Here is a 16,721-nt window from a genome sequence, read left to right on the forward strand (position 1 = left end):
CGTGGTTGACTGTCACTGCTCCCTGCATTCTCTGTCCTTGAAGCCTACAGGATGCCCCCAAGGCTGGCGGGGGCCACACAGGTATCACAGTGTTGGAACTGAGAACCTGGGGTGAGCAGAGGCTGAGTGAAGATGGTGATAGGCAAAGCGACAGGGCCGTAAACCTGAAGGATTTTCATTCTCTTGGCCGCCTGCTTTTCCTCAGACAATCTCCCGTGATATACTATAGAGGGACCTCTGTGCTAGGTAATTCCAACGATAGAGATGAATCAAGCAACACAGGGGAGAAAAAGACATAAAGAAAATAACGAGAGGCTCTTTCTGGCAGTGGGTTAGCCAACGGGAAGTGCGTTGGAGTCACTGCTGTGTTCAGGGACCTCTGGCGAGGGGAGATGGGTTGGCACAGGCAGAGACTGTGGCTGTCACTGAGACGGCAAGGCCTGGGGGGACCTGCAGTCTGCAGACTTGCTGGGAGGAGTTGGGAGAACTGTGAAACAAGAACATCCCTTCCTTGGCCTTGACTTCTCTCGAGGACCCGCCTCCAGCATGTCCTCCATCGCTTAGGCATCTGCCACGACATGGGAGGGATAAGGCTGGTGTCAGTCTTAGTGAGCGGAACTATGACAGTGGAATTTCGCTTGCCGGTTGATCTTTCATCATCTAACTTAGCTACTGATGGTTTTTATCAGGGAATGTTTATAGCTGAGCACCTGTTGCCTAATGCATCTGCAGTGTCACCAAAGCCTGACTTAGGCTGGGTATTTCTACCAAAGCCTCAGCTATTGGCTCATTATACGGAGCAAAGCACTCAGGAGGCAGAAAAACCCAACTTCCCTGGGTTGAAGTGTCCATGCCTGGTCCAGGGGGAGCCAGGAAGTGGTGGCAACCTAATCTGCCACGGATCCATCTGGTGACACCAGCACTGGGCTGAGATGGATTCTGTGGCCAAGCCCAGGGAGGTGTTTAAAGCAGGAAAGGATTTCTAGAATAAAGGGAGTTTTCTTTTTTCTGGAATTCAAGCTGGTTGCCTTGTTTTGTTTTGTTTTTTTAACATTTTACAAACGTTCAAGCTATAGTATTAACAGAAATGAGTTAAAAGTTCACAGACTGAGCCACTGCTCTGTGAGTCGCTACGTGCAGGCAGCAGTGAGGTTGACACTGTGGGAGCACATTCCTGAGTCTTACAGGATGGGTACGGGTTTGCCAGGTGCAAAATAAGGGGATGGACGCTGCATGGGCTCAGCATGTATTTGAATGAATCGGTAATTCCAGACAGATTAAGTTGCATGTGCAAAGGCCCAGAATTATTAGAAATAGAAGAAAATTTTGCATTCCAAATATCATGTTTTGGCTGGGCCTGGTGGCTCACACCTGTAATCCTAGCACTTTGGGAGGCCACGGTGGGAGGATCGCTTGAGACCAGCCTGAGCAACAGTGAGATGCCATCTCTACCAAAAAAAAAAAAAAACAGAAAAAATTAGCCAGGGTGTGTGGCGCATGCCTGTAGTCCCAGCCAGGAGGATCACTTGAACCCAGGAGTTTGAAGTTACAGTGAGCTCTGATGTTGCTACTGCACTCTAGCCTGGGTGACAAATTGAAACCCTGTCTCAAAAAAAAAAGACTAATGTTTAAAAATTCTGTTAAGGGTGATTTTTAATAAATTAAAAGAGATTTTACCTAAGGAGGACCATGAAAGACTTAGTTTACCTCCTAAAGAGTATACTATACATAAAAATAAATAAATAAAGGATAAAAACAACGGGGGGATTCTCAGAGACCAGGAATGGGGTGATGGTTTGGGGCTGTGTGTAGCTGCTGTGCCCGTGGGCGTGTAGCAGCCCGAGACTTGAAACCACATCTAGTCACACCCCTGTCAAAGTGTCCTCAGCTCTGGGTATCTGAGTTGGGCCCTTTCTTGACTTTGGCCCCTTCACTTGCATGATCTCTCTAACTACCCTGAGAAGCTACACAGCCCTGCAAGGCCCTAGAACCAGAATTAAGGGCAAAAAGAGGGAATGAGAGCTGTTTTGGCAAGTGAATGGGGCTTCCGTGCCTTCCTGCCTTTCCAGTGATACGCCCAAAGCCCAAACTAGAAAAAGTGTGACAGATCCACTTGGCCAGGCTTTCAGTGTTCCTTGTGTCACCAAGCTCCAATTTCTCTGTAGAGAGCACGTGTCTGTTTGGCTCAGTATCATTTGTGAAGGGGTCAAAAGCTAAGGGTGGCTCTTAATGCAAGTGATCTGAAGAAGGGAGGGTCCTCACCATACACCTAAATAGCCACACTTACAGCCTCTCTCTTTTACTTCTCCGCCCTCCCAATCAGATTATGAGCAAGTGTTTTTAGTCCGTTCAGGCTGCTGTAACAGTGGGTGGCTTATACACAACAGAAATTTATTTCTTGTAATTCTAGAGGGTGGGGAGTCCAAGATCAAGGCACCAGCAGATCCAGTATCTGCTTGAGGGCCCAGTCCTCATAGAAAGCTCCTCCTAACATGCTGGAAGGATAACAGGCTCCCTTAGGTCTCTTTTATCAGGGCACTAATCCCATTTATGAGGGCACCTCCCTCATGACCTGGCCACCTCCCAGCGGCCCCACCTCTTAACAGCATCACATTGGGAGTTAGGATTTCCACATATAAATTTTGGAGGGGCACAAACTTTGAGACCACAGCAGCAAGTTTTAGGAGAATGATGTGTTCCAGGCCATGTTAGCAAGAGAGGAAAGTATACTCCCAGCCTGGGTGAGACCTTACAAGCAGATCGATCACTCTGACCCCAGTTAATAAACGCCCACTTGACTGAAGGGAACGATTAGCATTCTGTGGAGACTGGACGTTTTTGGCCCAGACTCAAGCTCCGAACAACAGCCCTGTTGTTTCTCCCTCAGATTTACACATTGGTTATTTCTGCAGGTCTCTCTCTCTCTGTTTTGGGTCTTTATTCACAGGTATAACTGGTCACTTATTTCTTATACTGTATTTTGGGGTTTTTCTTCTCCACCCTCCCTCCCTTGCAGGTACATTCATTAAAACTTGCCCTTGAAGGTGTGGAAAAGGAAAGGGATTTCTACTTTGGGAAGTTGAGAGAGATTGAGCTACTCTGCCAAGAACACGGGCAGGAAAACGATGACCTCGTGCAACGAGTAATGGAAGTGCTCTATGCTTCAGAAGAACATGTAAGTGTGTGGAGCCCTCGGCTCCTGAGTTCTAAAATGACTCTTGGTCAAAGTGCAGTGGATCGACGTGCCTTAGATAACCTCCCCAGGACCTCAGTGAGAATGACAGCCCAGCCAAGCACATTTGATACTCCCAGAGTAACAAACATTGTCATCACGATCCGTTGACCCAGGCCCGTGGGACACACATTCATAAATTAATCTGGGGAGAGATGGGTGGAAGATCTTTGACGGAGAAAAACACACTCATGCAGCCAAATCCCAAACGGTTTTCAGCTCTCTGAGTAAGCGAGCAGTCAGAATTTATATATGGATTCTTCTTTCTTCATGAAAGATTGGAGTGTGGTTAAAGGAGAAAATAATCTAGATGCTTTCCCCATCCCCTTAAGCCCCACAACTGTCTGTTTTTATTTCAAAGCTGGTTGTCTTGGTTACTCATGGCCAGGACAGACCAGAACTGTGGGACACAGCCCTTCGTTGCAAATCCTTCTAGAAGGCCTCCTTTGTGGGGAGGACCTGCCACCAGAGTTGGTGCTCGAGGGAGACCCCGGATGTGGGTTTGGCAGGGTGATGTAAAGCAGATGTGAGAAGCAGGGGAGGAACAGAATCTCGAAAAGCAGGGAGGGGAAGGGACAGGATAGACGGCAGAGACAGAGGCAGGTCGCCCCAGGCCTGCCTGTGCCAGGAGGGAGGGGCCGGGCAGCCTCGCAGGAGCAGGAGCCCAACAGGGCTTTACCTTCCAGATCGAATTGTAGGAGGCAAGTGACGAGGGGCTGGTTTGTGGAGCTTCTCCTTGTGCTGGGCTGAGTGCTCTCGGGCTCCCGGTGGAGCTGTGTGTGGGGGTATTCCCACAGAGTGTAGCAAGCCTTATTCCAGCTGAATACCAGGCACATGTTTACTCTATTTATGATTCAAAATTCTAGCAGTGAAATTCTCCTAAAGTGTGAGGAACTGTGTCTGGGGGTTGGGAGCTCTCCACCAATTTTTTTCCATTTTCCCCAGATTTTTTTTTTTTTTTAATGGCAAAGCAAGTACAGATTTTTTTTTTTTTTTAACTTCTTTCTTGGTCATCAGTAGCTCAGAATGTGGATTTTGAAGTCCTGGGAATCCACCTGATTAGACCCCAGAGGCTGTGATGGCTTCACAAAATACAGCTCTCAGTATTTTCATATCTAATAGAAGATGCACCCACCAGAGTGGCACGTCTATGACGTTCTCTGTGGATAGGGTGTTGGCTGGTAGCCTGTCAAGCACTGGACGAATTATGGTTACTCTCTTCACTAGCTTGTTTAAGGCTAAATCGAATGAGGTCTACACAGCGAGTGGTGCTGTTGTCTGTCTGTGATAATGCCTGCCGGTGGGAGCGAGGCTGGTGTGCAGTATCGAATCTTCTTCCCAGCCCTGCACTTCCAGCACAAGGGAAACCTTCTGATTCTAACCTCAAGCCAGATTTTGTTTCAAGAGGGAGTCCTTGTGCAGAAGCACCATCACCTGATAGTGAACTCCAGATGAGGAGTCCGCACAGTCAGTCCCCTGACTGCCTGGCTAAGGGTCAGCGGGCCACCTTGCAAGAGCTTTTGCCTCCTGGGTGTGGTTTCAGGGGATCTACCTAGATGTTCTGCCTTTCCCGTCGCCACCACCCCACATACACACCCCTACACCCCAGTACCACCCTGCTGCTGTCCAGATTCTCAGAGCCTCTCTTGCAGTGTATGTGCAACTATTATTAAAATCCAGACACCCCAGGGAGAAGTAATGCTTTAAAACCTCATTAGTCATTAAGACCGAATAATGGGTTTAGCAGGTCCTATCCTTGGACACCTGGGATGGGGCCTGAGGGGAAAAGGCCTAGGGCTTTATGTGTATTAGCTTACTAGCTCCTTTAATGCTCTTGAGAATCTTATTAGGTAGATATTGTTGTTATCCCATTGTACATATGAGGGAAACTGAGGCAGTAGAGAGGTTAAATACCTTTCCCAAGTTTGTGAGTGGCATAATTTGCATTTGAACCCTAAAGTCTGAACCCTAAGTTCATGCTCTCCCTTCTCCAAGCCTGAGCCACCTTGAAATGCGATCATGACAGTAGTAATAACTAACATTTACTGAGCATTTAGCATGTGCTAGGTATTGTATTCATGCCCTACCTACATTTCTGACCTTAACCCCGTCCCTGTGGGGTGAGTGCTGTTACTTATCTACATTTCAGAGATGAAATTACTTGCCCAACAACTCATGGTTAATAAGCTCCAGCACTAGGATTTGAACCCAGGTTTATCTAACTCAGAGCCTCAAATCTTAAGGACTGTATTACCTCCCTCTTGGCATATTGGGTGCCATGGGACGAGGAGAAAATAAAGGTTATACTACGTGGGGAAAACCTCGAGACAGACTGTCCACTTGAAAGTCTTCCATTAAATACACCCTGTGGTGTGAAAAGGGAAATAGTCAAATTCCTACCTGGATTTTCTCCAAATAACTCTCCAGAGAGAAAGACCATTAAAGTGCATGCTAAGGAGTATCCAAAATCCAGGAGGAGAATTACTTAGAGAACCCAATTAGAATCTGGAAGAGAAAATATCAGCCTTAACATAAACTGCATGTGTGGGTTACCAGAACAAAATCTTCAAATGCAATTGCTGGCTTAATTTTTCTAGTTCCAGGATATTTTTTTTTCATTGCAACTTTGCATCTGGAAAACTCCCAAAGAGACAACATCAGGCTATACTGAGTTTTCTACAGAGAATAAACTGTTTGATCTAGAATATGCCAGGTGTCCTTGTTTAGAATACGACAAGACCCATTTTTTTTTTTTTAACCTTGGTTTTTGTGCAGAAAGAAAGAGAAGACTGCAGTGTGCCTGGACGCTGTGCTGGGTGCTTTCCATACGCGGCGTGCGCGCGCGACTCTGCTGAAGAGGCTCGGGAGCAGCTAGCCTGCTCTGCTTTCTGCTTCCCCCGCTAAGGTTCAAGGAATCGTCCTAGATATCGTAAAGCCTTCAAGCGTTTGCCTTTCTCCCTGCGGATAACGAGTCCTGTTTCTCTGGCAGCCTCCCAGAAGCCCAGCCGGGTTCCAGCACTGGGGGAGTGAGCCTTGCTAAAGCGTCCACCCTTGCCCGCCTTCCCCTCGTGTCTGTGGTCTGGAAAGGCATCACTTCTCTAAAAGCCGTGCTCAGTGCTTACGAGCACCCCGCTGCCAGCTCTGGGAATCCTCCATTTGCCCCCACCGTGCTTGACCCTGACGCTGTGTCCTGTTTTCAGGCCGTTCCCACATTCGGGTGTCTGGTAGAGTTGCGGCCACGTGCAGGGGTGATACACATGGCGAATGGGAAGAAATGTCAGCACGTTGTTCATGATGCTGTTGGTCAGCTGTGCGCACAGATCTGAGGTGGCAGAGATGTCTGGTTGCCTTTCGCAGACTCCTTGAGGTGGTAGGAGGCCGGGTTTGTAGCCCACGCTCTGCAGGTAAACGCAGGTGGGCACGCGTTGACGTTTCAGGCAGGGGTATTTGCCGGAGGGGATCTCTCCCCTGAGTGACAACTTACCACTTTTATTTAGTGATGCTTGGTCTCTGATTCCTATAGTCAAGCCACCCTAGAATATGATGTTTGGAAGATGTGAAAATCCAGATGGGAGTTTTGAGTAGGGACGTCCACAGAGGTTATTCAGTTCCTAGTTATAGAAACATGATGGAAGTTTCCAGAGCAGATCTTTATCTTTTTCATTTTATTTTCCCTAGTACTTAACTTATGGCCACAGGTGTCTAGCTTAGTCATTGGCTACCTGCTCCCTCATGGATTCTGTCAGCTGAGGTGCACCAGCTTTATAAACAGTTGTTTCCTCAGGTACTGGCTGCCATGGGAGCCACTGTTAAACCAACCTAATGACTGTTTCTCCTTCAACCAACACTGTTTGGATGTGGGCTGTGTTTCTGTCACTGGAATATTTCTGTGCCTGGACTAAGCCCTGGGTACATAGAAAAAGACACAACCTCTCTCCCCCACCATCCCCTGAGGCGCTCACAGTCCCAGCGAGGGAGACAGACAGGGACGTGACTAACCGGGATATGTGTCAGATTATGATACATGTGATAATGGAGACATAAATAAACTCGTGCGGGGAGCAGATAAAAACAGCCTGGAGGACCAAGCAGAGACTTCACAGTGAGGATGGCATTTGTGTTGCATGCTGAAGGCCGCTGGGAATCACAGCAGTTACAGAACTAAGCTAGAGTATTTTGCAGGCAGAGGAAAGAGCATGAACAGAGCAGAGAGGGAAGAACAGCCACTACAGCTGGCGAGAGTAGCGGGAGATGACGCTGTGGAGCGCTGCCGCCCACAGCGGTGGGAGCAGGGTGTCATGGGGGCTTCCCGAGGGCCCCTCCTCCCTTCTTTGTTCCCATTTCCTCCCACAGTGGCCAACAGCCTTCTTCAAGACTGTCCTCCAACTTGCTTCTCTTTCTAATGATTATAAGAAGAATAAAGAGTTATAACACACAGCTAAACATTTAGAAAGATGTGATGGATTGATACGCACATATTAAAACTAATGGACACTCTACTACATTAGTCCCATATTTGGCATAGGTTTTGCCTGACCTCCTACTCATATGTGGGATTAAGTTCTTCATTCTCATATAGGGCATAAGAAAAAGATTTTTTTTTTTTTTTGAGCCTACAATAGCATTGTGTGGGCTGGGAGCTCTCAGCTGTGATGTGTAATACCTCAGAATGACAGGCGTGTTCTGCCAGACTTCCAGACTGCCTTAATTTGCACCCCAAGCACTAGCAATGTATTGTTAATCTGGGAGGTTTGCCCTTTAGGCTAGCAGTGCCCAGAAAGAGGGGTCTGGGGTCCACAGTTCCTGCAGGTGTACGACATCACCGGTGGCAGTATCCTGTGACTGGGACATCAGCCCAGTGTGCGCTGGCGGCTGCCCTTGGCCAGCTGGAGACCTCAGAGCCATAGACAAGGGCACCGAACCCACCCGCTTGCTGGACATGTTCGGAAAGGAAGCCCAGCCTAGTAGTTTCCTGGTCCTATAGCTTTTTACAGGCTCAACAGTTACTTGAATCCAGATCTTTCAACTTCAGCTAACTCCATTATCCCACAGTTAACTCCCAGTTGTGATGTGAGCAAACTAGATTTTCTGTAAAATGTAAAACAGACTCTCATTTCTGAGATCCTTTCGGCAGTCTAACATGCACAAAGACAATTAAGTACTAAAAGCGTACTTCAGGCCAGCTGAAGTTTGAGCGGTACAATATGGAAGACACCACACTAGCACTCAGGAGTTCAGACGATGAATAAAACAACATAACTCACCCGTGCGGGGCTCGGAGCCCAGCTGGAGAGACAGCTGTGTAGCCACCCCGCAGGAACACACGCAGGGCTGTAGCGCCCTCTGACAGAAGCAAGAACCGAGGATGCAGAGCTTGGAGAGAGGAGCCATCAATCCAGGGAGGAGGCAGTGGGAGAGACTCCAGGGAGGAGCAGTGTTTCATAATTCAGAGGAGCATGTGGCAGAACAGACAGGCGGGAGTGCCCTGTCCAGCGTTGCTGTTAAAGTCCCACGAGCATTGGTTTCATTCTTCTTCCCCAGATGAGAGCATGGACTGAGGGAGGCCGTTGAACTGTCTCCTGTCTGGCCCTGGCCCAGCAAGAAATATTCCGCTCCCATGAGAGTGTGTGGCCTTCCTGCCAGTTGAGGCCCTAACTCTTTTGAGCTGAGAGGACCACCCTCATGTGTGCCAGGCAGAGGGCAAAGCTGCTGGCAGAGGACGCTGCCAAGACTGCAGTTGCAGCGATGCCTGGGGGCCCGGGGCTACCTGGAAGAATGAGACTAAAGGGGAACTCAGGGCTCTGAGGTCCCCCTGAGATCAAAGAGCATCTGCAATTAAGGAATCCGGGAGTACAGAGGTCAGAAGGACTCACGATGTGGTCAGAGTAGAGGCTGGTCCTTCATATTCCAGAGGCGGAGCAGTTCCAGGTGGTGACAACAGAGGGTGGTCACAGGCATGGGAAAGCTCACATTTACTAGACAATGTGCCTCTTGGCACGGAGCCAGCAAGGGACAGTGCCAGATTCGATTCCAGTCTTCAAGATGATGTCAGTTTCTACTGTTGGTTGTCGCAGAAAAGGTTACTTTTCTTAAAATTATTTGTGCTTCTACAATATATTTCAAAGAGTTCTCCCACTAAGAAATAATGATCACAGCCCACATTTATATTTACTATGCGCCACACATTCTTCTAGGCACTTACTTTAAATTACTAGCTCCTCTGTTGGAGTCAATGAGTGCATTGATTCATGGATCAATGAACTGGAAATTGTTCATGGGTGCTCTTATCCCTGATTTTACAGGTGAGAAAACTGAGCCCCAGCAGTTAACTGAGCAGTTAAGTCACATGCCCAAACTCACACCGCTGTAAATAGCGGGACCAGGATGTGAAGAGTCCATGCTTATAACCTTGACCTTACACTTACTGCCTCTCAGGAAGTAAGCAGCGAGTGGCCTTGGCTGGTAGTCTGATTGTCTTGGTCATCCACTTGAACCCACTGTGATTCCTCCTCTCAACACAACACAGGCCTAGTCCTGCAGTAAGTGAGGTGTGGCCCGGAGGGCACCAGGGCCCTGTTCCTGCCTCCAGTAACCTAGGGATCCTGTGGGGGAGGCCAGCAGATTCAAGACTAACAAGCTTTCAAATCAGTTTCCTAGCCCTAGAGGAAGAAGACAAGTGTGGCAGACTGGAGAGAAGTAATTCTGGCTCGGGGATGTGGGGAGATGATCGTTCCTCGTGCGAATTGGCTACCAGCGGGTGCGTGCTGGGCTTCAGGAAGTGGGGGCAGAAGCCCTGCGCCCTGACGGAGGGAGCATTGAGCTCCTCTTGATTAGCTGTGCCCCCTCTGCTTGGGTAAGAAGAGCAAATTATTCTTTGTGAGGCCAGAACGTGAAAGATTTGCAGATGTGGCTAAGGGTGATGCCCTCTGGAGTCGGTGTCTGTGTGCTTCACTGGGTTAGGCGCAGGAGCAAATAGGTCACGTGGTGCCAAGGAGAGGAATGCCTCACCTATCTGGTTCCCAGTCAATAAGCAGAAAGTAAGCCAGAAAGCCTCAGGCACCCTAAATAGATGTGCCAAAGCCCTTGAGCTAAAGATCCTGAGCTTCCTTGTTGGGAGGGGCCTCCTTGCCCAGGGCGGTCCCTGAACCGTGGCTGAAGTACTTTCCTCACCCTCAGAAATGCTAACAAGTTGCTTCTCTGGTGTCCAAGGCTACATCAGATTCGTAACAGATTATAACAGAGGGTCTCCTTCAGGCAGACACTACCAGGGTGACCACCCAATGCCCCACAGGGGCCAGGGATGCCATTTATGTCACAGCAGCTTCATCTGTGGTTGTCATGACACTCTTGGGTCATTGTGTTGAGTTTACTTTTTCATGGAGGGTAGAAAAGTATGTAATGTGCTCTAGGAAGGTTTCCTTCCAAAGGAAAATAGTTTGGCCCTTAAAGCCTGAGGACTGTGCTTTGGAGAATGATTTGTTCTTTGGTGGCTCAGGGAAGCTAAGGTGTCCCCGTGTGTGTCAGCCCCTAGGAGCTGGGGGACATTTGCATGGCAAGTTGTGCCTAAGCCTGGTGCTCTCCATAGTCCCACATAGGCCGTTACCATGGGCTGGGATGTCACAGGGCCTCAGGCGCAGTGAGTTATTTCAGCTGAACCTTCTCCCCTGCCCCCTGCAGGAGGGCCACACGGAAGAGCCGGAAGCAGAGGAGCAGGTCCACGAGCAGCAGCTCCAGCAGCAGGAAGAGTATTGACCCGTCCTGGCAGCTCTTGACACTTCTATTGTGCATGGGAACTTTTCTTCTGGAGAATTGGAACATGTGTGGCCTCAAGCTCAACAGAAACCAGTCGTTCCCAATCTGCCGTTACCATCAGCACACTGTGCACACGCCGGCCACTGCACTCGGTTCCCATTTCCTTTGCCAAGATGTATTAGCGGGTGGCCGCTCTGGCCACCTACCCGAGAGATCGTAGGGTCACATCCATTCAACTTCACCACTTGGCTGCTTGAGATTGGTTCTGCTCTTTCCTTCATTTCTTTCCAGAACAACTCTCCCCCACCCCAACACCACTTCCACCACCCCGCTTTTTATCCTGGTGTGAAACAATGGTAATTTGATCTATGGTATTTATATTGGCATTTCTCAACCCAGTGTCACTAGATGTCACACGCATTTGTGGTGCTTTGATGTTTGCGAGTCTAACCTCTGAACGTAAAATTGGTCAAATAATTAATTGGAAAAAGGGAAACAGATACTTGATATGAAAGCCATAACGACAGTGACTTGTGTCGTGGGGGAAAACATAGGGTCAGTTTTTTCCTCTACTCACAACACTAAAGGGAAAAAATAATGGATTCAACGTTAGGAGTTCAGGGCCCAGTGAAGTTCATACATCAGCATGTTAGACAACCACACAGTATGTTGTTAGTTTTGAAAGACATTCACTCAAGGAAAACACCATCTCAGATTTGCCCTCTCACCCCGTGCCCGTGTCCCCCTGCCCCAGGTTCTCATGCTGTTTTGTTTCTCAGGGTCCTCTTTGGTGGGCAGCCATTCTCCCCAAGATGTTGTCATCAGTCATCTGCAGTCCAAAGGGGGTCTGGATAGGTATAGATCTTCCCGCCTTGTCCCTCTTCCTCATGTGGGTTTCAGCCCCAAAACTGTCATTCACAGTAGGGGACTCCTACTAAAGGATGGCTCCAGGGTGTGCAGCTCCGAGCTCCAGTGTTCTGTGTCATGCTGCACACTTGCTAGAAGGCTGGAAGTCAAGACCTTATTAATAGGAGCATAATTCCAAGGGAGAACCATAGTCCTGCAGTCCGGTGTTGCCACAGAAATAACAGCACAGAAAAACCCATGACTCCCAATATCTTCTGGAATAAGGAATTTCCCCTCTTTAACACAAGGGCCCTCCTTGTCATTGACCTTCTGCTAAACCATGGCAATTCATAAATGGAAGAAACATTAATGAATTAAAGGCATTCCTTATTTTTTTAACTAATATTTGCACATTTTCTTAGTCTCTTTCCAAATCTTTGCCTTTTTTTTTTTTTTTTTTTCCTTTGACAGATGGTTTTCCCTTCCTGGATTGTTCATTTCCCTTTGTTTCTGACTTTAGATTTACTTTCACTTGTTATTTGACTTAGCCGGTGCAACAAAAACAAGAAACAAATGTGCCCAACCCACTTTCCGCTTAACTGAAAAGCTTAAAATAAATTTCTGAATTATGTATCATAAAGCTTTGAAATTTCTTTATTGATGAAATACTAATTCTAAATTCTGGCATTGAAGCTTTTCACCAAAAGAAGTCTTTCCAAAATCTTTTGCAGCAAGGTGGTATTTGTTAAGTTATATGTGGAAAAGATGGCTTGTAGTTTTGAGATTATTACAACACACTGTGCGGAATTGGACAGATGTACCATGGTGTTTGGTTTCCCTTTCTTCTCTCTCCTGCTCACTCTGCATTACAGCGGCAGCTCGTTTCTCTAAGGCTGGACAGCCTGGCTCTCGGCAGTGACATCCTCCCACTCCTGGTCACAGGTAGTGGCTGTGCTATACGTAGCATCATGCTTAATGGCATGTTGCCTTCCTGAGCCTGTTGTACTCACAGATTTTCTTTTTTTTAAAATAGCTCTTGTAAAAAGGTCACAATAAATAACTCCATGCCAATGATATTTCAGTGGTTCCTAGGCCATTCTTTGCCTGCTCTGGACATCTCAAGTCATACTCCTGCCATGCGGATGCCCATGAATAGGTAGCAGGGAGTCCAGATCCTGTCTTCTCCAGAAACCACTGAATACTGTATAACTTGCATACGTGTCCCCGATGACTCTTGCTGGAACCACTTCATTTCTGTCCAGCTCCCCAACCTTCTCAGCCATAAACCCTCTGGCCAGGTCTCTTAGCCTCAAAGAGAACTCTCCCTAGTCACCATACTCCATTCTCCTTCCTGAAGGCTTGGGCAGACTATTCATTTACTTAGAGAAGAGCTGTAAATTCCTCTTTCTGTCACCATCTTATGCATCTTCTGTTGTGCTGTACCCCAGAGGATGTCACAGATGCTTTGGGAAATCTTTAATAGCTGAGTTTCTGAGTCGGTCCTCTTGGGCTCCATGCAGACTACCACTCATTCCCCATGATGGTCGGACCCCATCGTCCTCTCATCTCGGCATTCAGGGCACACTTTCCTCTGTGGCCCCTGGTCACACGTCATCGGGCTGGGCTGAGAAGTGTCCCTGGGTGTGTGCTCTGCTCCTCCCTCTCAGGAAGCCCAGTTTCATCCTTAGTTCCCCCCCACCCCCACCCCATGCCCACTACTGGCCGGTTATAGCACTTCCACTGCTACCATCAGATAGGAAGTGATCGAAGCAGGGGGCAAAGAGAAAGCCCACGTTTATTCTAAGCAGAAAAGCAGGAAAAAAAAAAGACAAAGACAAACACTCAGTTGACCCGAGAGAAGTAAACTCCAGAAGGGAACCAAGAATTCCTTCCCTGGTGAGTATTTTCATTATTCCGTTAAGGTTTAATATGTATTCAGATTACTTTTACTAAATAGTACACCATAAAGCTTTTGTTATATATTAAATGTAAACTGAAAGGAATGTAAACATATGTATTGTTAATTATAAATATAGATAAGTAATGACATAATAGATGAAAAAGTCTTATTCAGATGTATCACATTCATTTTACATTACCCACCTATTGTTGCATGGTAGAATAGTATTTTGTCTCTGAATATGTGAATAACTTGACTTGCGTTGACCTTTTTACATATTTAATAAAAAAAGCATATGTTAAAATCGGCCTGGATCTACAGATTCTTAAATTGTTATGCTGAAGTTTCCCTTTTCAGTGAACATGTGAGCATGAATAGGAGATTTGCATGCATTCACACACCTACCCACATTTTATTATGATTTACATGGGGAGAGGGGGGTGTCTTTGTTTTTATTAATGGCAAATATTTCAACAGGAATTAACAGATTAGTGTTAAATATGGGACATCAAATGTAGCAGCTGTAACACCTTTTAAAGATTTTGCCAAAATAATAGTAATAGATCAAACATGGCCTTGGGAAACATTCTACTTGTAAGCAAACAAAATGGGTCGCCCACTCCATCTGGACACGGCAGCGCTGGGCAAATAGGAACCTGGGAGATGCAGGCAGATGTTTCTAAGTAAAGCTTAGGGACAGGATGACCTGATTGGCGAAAGCTCTTTGAGTAAGTGTGTTTCACCCCCTTGTTTGTTGACTTTAAACGGTGATGATTGATCAACATAAGCTGTAAGTGGGACACAAAACAGGCACAGGAGTCAATGAAAAAAGAAATGGATTGAAACTGGCCCAGCGAGCCACCTGTGGAGACTCCAGAACAGGTGGCAGTGGGACCAAGACATTACCCTGGAGCCTGCAGGTTACTGAGGTTCATACAATATATTCCCTTCTCACCCAGGAGGGTGCCGGCCTTCCCTAAACTGCTTTCAAGCACCACCTAGAGGCCGGTTTTGTTTCTCTGCTATCCTTTGGCAACTATTTTCCATTTACTTGCCTGTACGCATTTTTCTATTAAGAGAAGCGGGAAAATAACAGAAGACAAAGATGCTACCCCTCTTCTTCTACCTTCACCACCCTCCCACCCCATCCCGGTACTTCTGTGAAGTCTGCGAGCCATCACCTGCATTGTAAAATCTAATACTCAGAGCACACTTGTGTTTTCCATTGAATTCACCAACCCTGGGGCTTTAAGCACTAGATCCTACACTTAGACATTTTTGCACAAATAGTTGAAAATACATGTGATTCATCTTACTTAAAAAGCACACTGTTGGACTCTAGTAGACCTGTCACTGATGGCTCAAACATGGTGAAATAACATGCTTGTTCTATTGTATGAAATCTAACATCATCTCTAAAAATGCAATATGTTGCTACTGGTATTATGGCTAGGCTCCAGAATCCAGAGACCTCCCCCCAAAAAGGTTAATGAAATTCTACCAAATTTGAGTTATAAAATGCCAGTTCTCTACAATTAAATGTACCCCCCTCCCTTAGTTTCTGATCTCTTATTCCTCCTTTTAACTGCTAGAACACAACTACTGTGATCATGAGTAGGCTGCTATCACTAGTAAACTTTTCCTGACCCAGTTTCTCAGCGCTGAGGAAATGCTGCCAAGCAGCACCAGTGTTGCATCAGAGCCTCTCCCTGCATGTCTAACAATTTCTGTCTTGCTGAACTGGGAACGTATAAAAGATGTTCTCCATTCATTAGAACAGCTCTGGCTTTAATTGCCTAAAGGAAAGCAAAACTGAAGAGAAAATGCAACAATCCATGGAGGACCCTCATGTGACACCCGGCTCACAAGACTGCCCCAAGGCAGACCCCCCCAAGATCTGACCCGGACCCCATGTCTTGTACAGATTAGGCATGTTCCGAAGGTGCATTTGCTGAGCTGTGCCTCCTTCCGTGTTGGGTTAAGGAGTGTAGGCAAAGAGGAAGGCCCAGCTGAAGTTAATTTGTTGAATGCCTTTTTCTCTCGTTCCACTAAAGAAAAAAGTGCTAGAACTTTTTAGCTTGCCAAGTTTTAATTTCTTAAACAGGTTTCTTGTGGTATTTAGTAACACTTTTATCAAGACTGGAGGTAAATTAAATATTTTTAAAGGGTAATGACATATTCATGTACCCTTGAATTTATGATTTTCTGTGGGAACTAGCCCAACACCTAAATGTTTTCTTTTCCGGAGAATAAAAGTTAAGTACACATTTCCTTCTTTGTAGCAAGCATCCTTCATATCTATACACTATGGTATTTCTTTTGTTCTTAAAGGTCGTCTGTATAAAATGAAATTTGTAAAGGTATGTTTATCTTATTCACTAAAATGTTTTGGTCAAATCTGACAGTGTAAATGAAATTAGAATTAGCTTTAAAAATTAGAAAGTAATGAAAAGTTCTCATAAATGTGTTCAGAATCTTATTCTGACCCAAAGTCATACCTTACTACTAAGATGCTCTCTTCCAGTCTGATACATTTATTACATGGCTGAAGTGTGACCTCCTACTAATGGGACAGTTTTTTACGAGCTTGAAATATTTTTAAGAAAAAGACCACAGAAAATGAGTTTAATGTTAGGCTCTTCTAGGCTAAGCAGTGTCTAGGTAGGCTCAGGGTCATTTGAGGTTTTAAAAAAAAAGTTCAGGAAAGGAAAATAAGGATTTTACCTCAGAACATTTTCAGTTTTTCTTGAGAATGGTTTTGAAATATCACAAGATGCTGCTCGGTCATGCCTAAGATACCATCACCACAACATCCAAGGTTTTGTTCAGTTTCATTTTCTTAAAAATTTGGATAACTTTTATTTCAGGATTTAGAAAAAGTCCTTTTAAACCAAAGATTTAATAGGGACAGAGTGAATGATTGTATTTGTAATACCCACGGTAGATTTATTATAAAGGGACTCAGATATAAGAATTTGTCCCTTCTGAGAA

At 46.3% G+C, this 16,721-nt stretch overlaps 1 protein-coding gene across 6 annotated transcripts in view; it reads left to right on the plus strand.

The window, feature by feature from the left end:
* MAPRE2 (microtubule associated protein RP/EB family member 2) overlaps positions 1-14,038 on the plus strand; it is a 135,738-nt gene extending 121,700 nt beyond the window's left edge. For 3 of the 6 annotated variants that reach the window (XM_045527838.1, XM_045527835.1, XM_045527834.1), the window contains 2 exons: positions 3,017-3,175; positions 6,008-10,901. In XM_045527838.1, coding sequence (XP_045383794.1) covers positions 3,017-3,175; positions 6,008-6,136 — 288 coding nt within the window. In that variant the 3' untranslated portion in view covers positions 6,137-10,901. The other 3 variants (XM_045527837.1, XM_045527836.1, XM_045527839.1) reach the window with 1 other exon arrangement.
* Positions 14,039-16,721: the final 2,683 nt, after the last annotated feature.

This window comes from Lemur catta, chromosome 16 (assembly GCF_020740605.2).
Source record: "Lemur catta isolate mLemCat1 chromosome 16, mLemCat1.pri, whole genome shotgun sequence".
NCBI classification, from domain to species: Eukaryota; Metazoa; Chordata; class Mammalia; order Primates; family Lemuridae; genus Lemur; species Lemur catta.